The sequence below is a fragment of the Teleopsis dalmanni genome, chromosome 1 (assembly GCF_002237135.1).
Source record: "Teleopsis dalmanni isolate 2A chromosome 1, ASM223713v2, whole genome shotgun sequence".
Classification (NCBI taxonomy): domain Eukaryota; kingdom Metazoa; phylum Arthropoda; class Insecta; order Diptera; family Diopsidae; genus Teleopsis; species Teleopsis dalmanni.
Window position 1 is genome coordinate 161,853,005 of NC_051846.1, and position 5,036 is coordinate 161,858,040.

Consider the following 5,036-nt stretch of genomic DNA (forward strand, 5'->3'; position numbering starts at 1 on the left):
AAGATATTTTACATATATATAATATATAATAATGTTATTATAAATTTATTTTAATATTATAGTGAATTTTAGTAAAGAAGTGATTCTAAAATCAGTTTTACCTATTTTTTAGTATATAATTTAATGTTGCTCAACGGCTTTCCTACTGAAATTAGCTATTACATATATTATATTATATAAAGTATATTATATATTATCATAACATACTAGGTATATTAGAGTATAAAATATATAGTAACTATTTTATATTATTTCAGTGATTTCAAAATGGAATACAACAAATTACGTTTAAAAAAGCTCGAAGATGAAAAGAAGAGTAAAACTCAACAGTTAGACAAAATAGCAAAAATGAAAGGTCCAGGTGAGGAAGTAAAATTTGCTCCATTGATTGAAGAGGTTTGTTGAATTTTTTATTTTAAAACAAAAATATATTCTAAATTTGATATTTATATTTGACAAGGCTCCCACTGGTGCAGAATGGGCGGATGTGTATTTAAAATATGATGCTGATGAAGGTTCGGAAGACGAAGAAGGTGAAGAGGAAATGCCTGACTTAGAGAGCAATATTTTCGATAAAGTATTTGATCAAAGTAAAAAATAAAATATATAACTAATAGAATTAATAAGTAAGTTTAAATAAAAATTCAAATCGTTGTAGACGGAAAAAATTTGTTTATATTTTATTAATGGATATATTTATTAACTGTCTGTCTCATTTTTGTATTGTTTTATTTTAGTTTTTGATAAATGTAGGCGCTTTTCATTGGGTGTTTGTGAAACAATATTTAAATATTAATATTTATTAATAAATAGTTATTGCTTAAAAGCTAATCATATATATATGTATGTATATATATAAATAGTTTTTTATGTAGTTTGTAATATATATGTATATATGTGTATAAGTATATATAATGTACTTTTTGTTTCTTGTAATATGCATGTGTAAATATTTGTTAAAAAGCTTTAAGATAGAACGCTTTCAATTGATATAATTAATACAATTAATAATACAGTATTGGAAAAGCAGTTAACATAAATACAATTTTAGATATTCATTAACAATAGGTAACCTCTCATTATATGTTCTAACAAGCAAAAACATTCAATATAAATAGTTTATATGCGCGTATAAATTTGTCTTAAGCATAGTTAATAGTAAGTAAGTTTATTATTGTTTTTGTGTTTACGAGCAACTTAATCTAAAATTTATTATTAATGCAGCAATTGTGCTTTTACATATATCAGTTACATAGATTAGAGACTACAGCGTTTATAGGTAAAAAATTGTTAACAAATTTAAAAATAAGCTTGCGACGGTTACGAATTCATTTATTGTTTTTTCTCTTATTTAATTTAATTAATTTAATTATATGTTTTTAACATATAGCATATGAAGAGTTTGGCTTTGGCTTTATTTTTTTAAATTATTATTATTTTTTTTTGTGCACTGTTTTCGAAATGGCAATTAATTTAAGTTGTAATTTATTTTCTGATTACAATTATTTTTATTTGTTTGTTTTTATTTATATAAGCTTTAGTTCTGAATTTTTCTTTTTGAATTTTCTATACATGATATATGTATTTTTTTTTTCGATCGCAGTTGGGTTTATTGTTTTCCGCTTTTCATATGAATTCCTTTCTAATTTGATAAAAAAAACTTATCTTATATATTTATACGATAAGTTGAAATGAAACTGTGCGAAATAGTTGAAAATATAGAGTTTTTAAATATATAAATATATAAATAAATATAAGTTATATAAAAAAATAATGCTAAAATGTTATATACCTTAGAAATATTTAACAGTGTCTGATTTACTACACGAGTAAGATTTGCTATAAGGAAATTTAAAATAGAATTTGTGAATATATTCAAATGTAAATTAATAAAATCAAAACAATTAAAATTAAATTAAAATTAAAATAAAAATGTGTTACAAGTACATTTAAAATGGGGTTACGGAATATAGGATTCAAATATATTTATTAATTTAATTGAATTAAATTAAAAATTTGCTAAAAGTAAATTAAAAATCGCATTTCTGAATATAAGATACAAACATAAATTAACTTAATAGTAATTAAATTGAAATTAATTAAATTAAAGTTAATTAAATTAAAATTTATTAAATTAAAATCACTGAAATGATATTTAAAATTGCTTAAATTTGCTAAAAGTAACTTAAAAATCGCATTTCTGAATATAAGATTCAAATTAACTTAATGGTAATTAAATTGAAATTAATTAAATTAAAGTAAATTAAATTAAAATTTATTAAATTTAAATCATTAAAATTAAAAATAAAAAGAATTAAAATTAATGACTATAAGACTAAAACATAAATTAATTAAATTGATGCTAATTAAATTGAAATTAATAAAATTAAAGTTAATTAAATTAAAATTTATTGTATTAAAACAAAATAAAATTAAATTAATAATGTTGAAATGAACGAAATTATAATAAATTTAAGAAAATTCATATAAATAAAATTAAAATGATTTTAATTAAAATCAATTCAAAAAAACCTCTTAATTAAAATCAATTAAATCAGACGTTAATAAATTAATATTAATAATAATTTTGTTTTTGAAACGGGTTATGTGGAATACTGTTATAATTAAAAAATATTTGTTTTTCAAAAATTTTTTATTTGAACCAATATTTCTACTATATTCTATAGTCATCTTCATCAGGGAATATTATTTAATTAAAATCAATTAAATTAAAATTAATTCAATTTCAATCAATTAAAATAAATTAAGTTTAATTATATTAAATTATTCAAAAGATTAAAAATAAAACAATAATATGTATTGGAAAGATATATATAAGTATTTTGGTCATCTATATAAATTTTTAGAAGTTATTGTTATTTTGAATTTATTTTAAATTCAAATGTATATAATAAAATATAATTTTTGGGATGATTATTCTTGTAATTGTTGAAAAAAATTTTTTCAAAAAATTGAATAATTAATATTTGTTTTATTATTTATTCAAACTTAAGAATAGTGCTTAAAAAAGCAGCTCAAACTTAAATGGAAACTTTTGAATCAAACACTTCTGATGTTCGAAAATGGTTAAGCTATTTAAAAATGTTACAGCTTCTAGAATAGATCATCTGCTCAATTTTTCAAAATATTCATATGTTCGTAAATTTTTGAGCGTCAAAGCTGTAGTCTGTATACTCGAACTTCAAAATGTTAGAAGCTCTACTAAATCTTAGATTGACTTCATCTTAGATAATATATGTATATATATATATATATATATATAAATCGGTTTTAATACACAATATCATTGAATGTATATAAAATAATAAATGGTATATATTGATAAAATTCCGAATAGCAAATCCACTCGTATAGTAACTAGGGTTAAATGATAGTTGTCTAGAAAATTCTCTACAAAATTAGAAACTATTTTAGAAACTAAAAACTAAAAAGTTTGAACTACATTTTATTTTCAGGAAAAAAAATGCTAACCGCTAACTACTTTTACTATCACACTCTTACAAAAATATTGATTTCTCTGCATATTTTTTACAATACATTATATGATTTTGTTACATTTTGATCGATCTATTTTTTTACAAGTTCGGTGTACTAAGCGTGTGTTTTTCTTTATAAATTTCTTAGTGTAAAATATGATTTTTTTTTAAACATAGTTGATTTTAAGATATACGATACAATGGCTTGCAGACTAATCTTGTGTCATTTATTAGGAGCTAATTAATTGTAATTATATATAAATAAATATTGAATAATAGTGGTTAAGAAATTAGGGATCAGAAAACATTTGGACAATTATAATTGAATTCATTTTTTAGCAATAAAATATATATATCAATATAAAATATATAAAAATCCTAATAATAATAGAAATTTAATTAATATAGGATAGACAGAGAACAACAAATACAACGGATTACAGTGCAACCATAGAAGCTTTTTTATTAGGTTAGGTTATGTTGAAGTGGTTGCCTTGTATACTAAAGCCCGCTTAAGCTGAAATAATGGCCACTTGTGATAGCATGGAAGGTCCTTTATACTACTACTAGTTTTAACCGAGCAAAAGACACTCGACATTTTAGAATGAAGAACAGAATATTATTCGTTAAGCAGTTACCAATATCATACCTGAGTATTAATTAATCAGGAATTAAAATATATGAAGGATTATTAATAAAGATATTGACACTTATTTAAATATGAACATGATATTGAACTAATTTACATTGTAATAATAGAAAGAAGAATTAAGAAAAGAATTAGAATTAGGAATAAGAAAAAAATTTTACACATCTTATCTTTATTTTTTTAGAATATTTTTTTTTTTTAAATAACGATACATTAAAATTTTGAAATGGAAGACAAACTAACCAGGAAAAGACCAACCTACCCGCTTAACTTAACTACTTGTAGGCTTGAAATGTTTTTCTGGTTTAGGAAACTTCTTCTCGTTCATTAAAGAAGAGAAGATTACACTGAGACAGTCTGAAATGTATAAGGAAAACTGCTTATAGATTTCTCGAAACTAAATTGTTTTAAGGATTACATGAAAATAAATATATATTGAATTTCATACGTATCCAATCAAAACGACCAAGTTAGCTTAAAGAAAACTTAAGTAAGATTTAATAATAAATAAATATAATTAAAAAATTATTATTAAAACGTTAACGGGATATGTAGATTATCACCTAACAGAACAGCCAGGGGAGATCATGGTACTGTGAAATACCTGTTGTAGAAATAAGCACTACACTGTAATACAAAAAAAAAATAAATCTAATTTTGGGTTCACATCTAATTTTGGATATATTAATCAGTCAGTAAAGTAAACTTAATTCTGCAATTAATTGCATTTGGAAATAATATTTATTAATATTATATATTAATAAACAATATTTGTGAATTAAAGTTAAAGAAACACTCTGAATATATGAAGAGTGTGCCATAGACTTTATACATCTTGCATTGAGAATATTAATAATAAAATTTTAATGAGGACGAATGACATCCTCAGG

The 5,036-nt window shown here is 21.5% G+C and overlaps 1 protein-coding gene across 1 annotated transcript in view; it reads left to right on the plus strand.

Moving 5' to 3' along the window:
- Positions 1–658, plus strand: part of LOC119669731 (GPN-loop GTPase 1-like) — a 109,350-nt gene extending 108,692 nt beyond the window's left edge. The window contains exons 3-4 of the mRNA XM_038079742.1: positions 258–396; positions 461–658. Coding sequence (XP_037935670.1) covers positions 258–396; positions 461–601 — 280 coding nt within the window. The 3' untranslated portion in view covers positions 602–658. The remainder of the gene's footprint in view (positions 1–257; positions 397–460) is intronic.
- Positions 659–5,036: the final 4,378 nt, after the last annotated feature.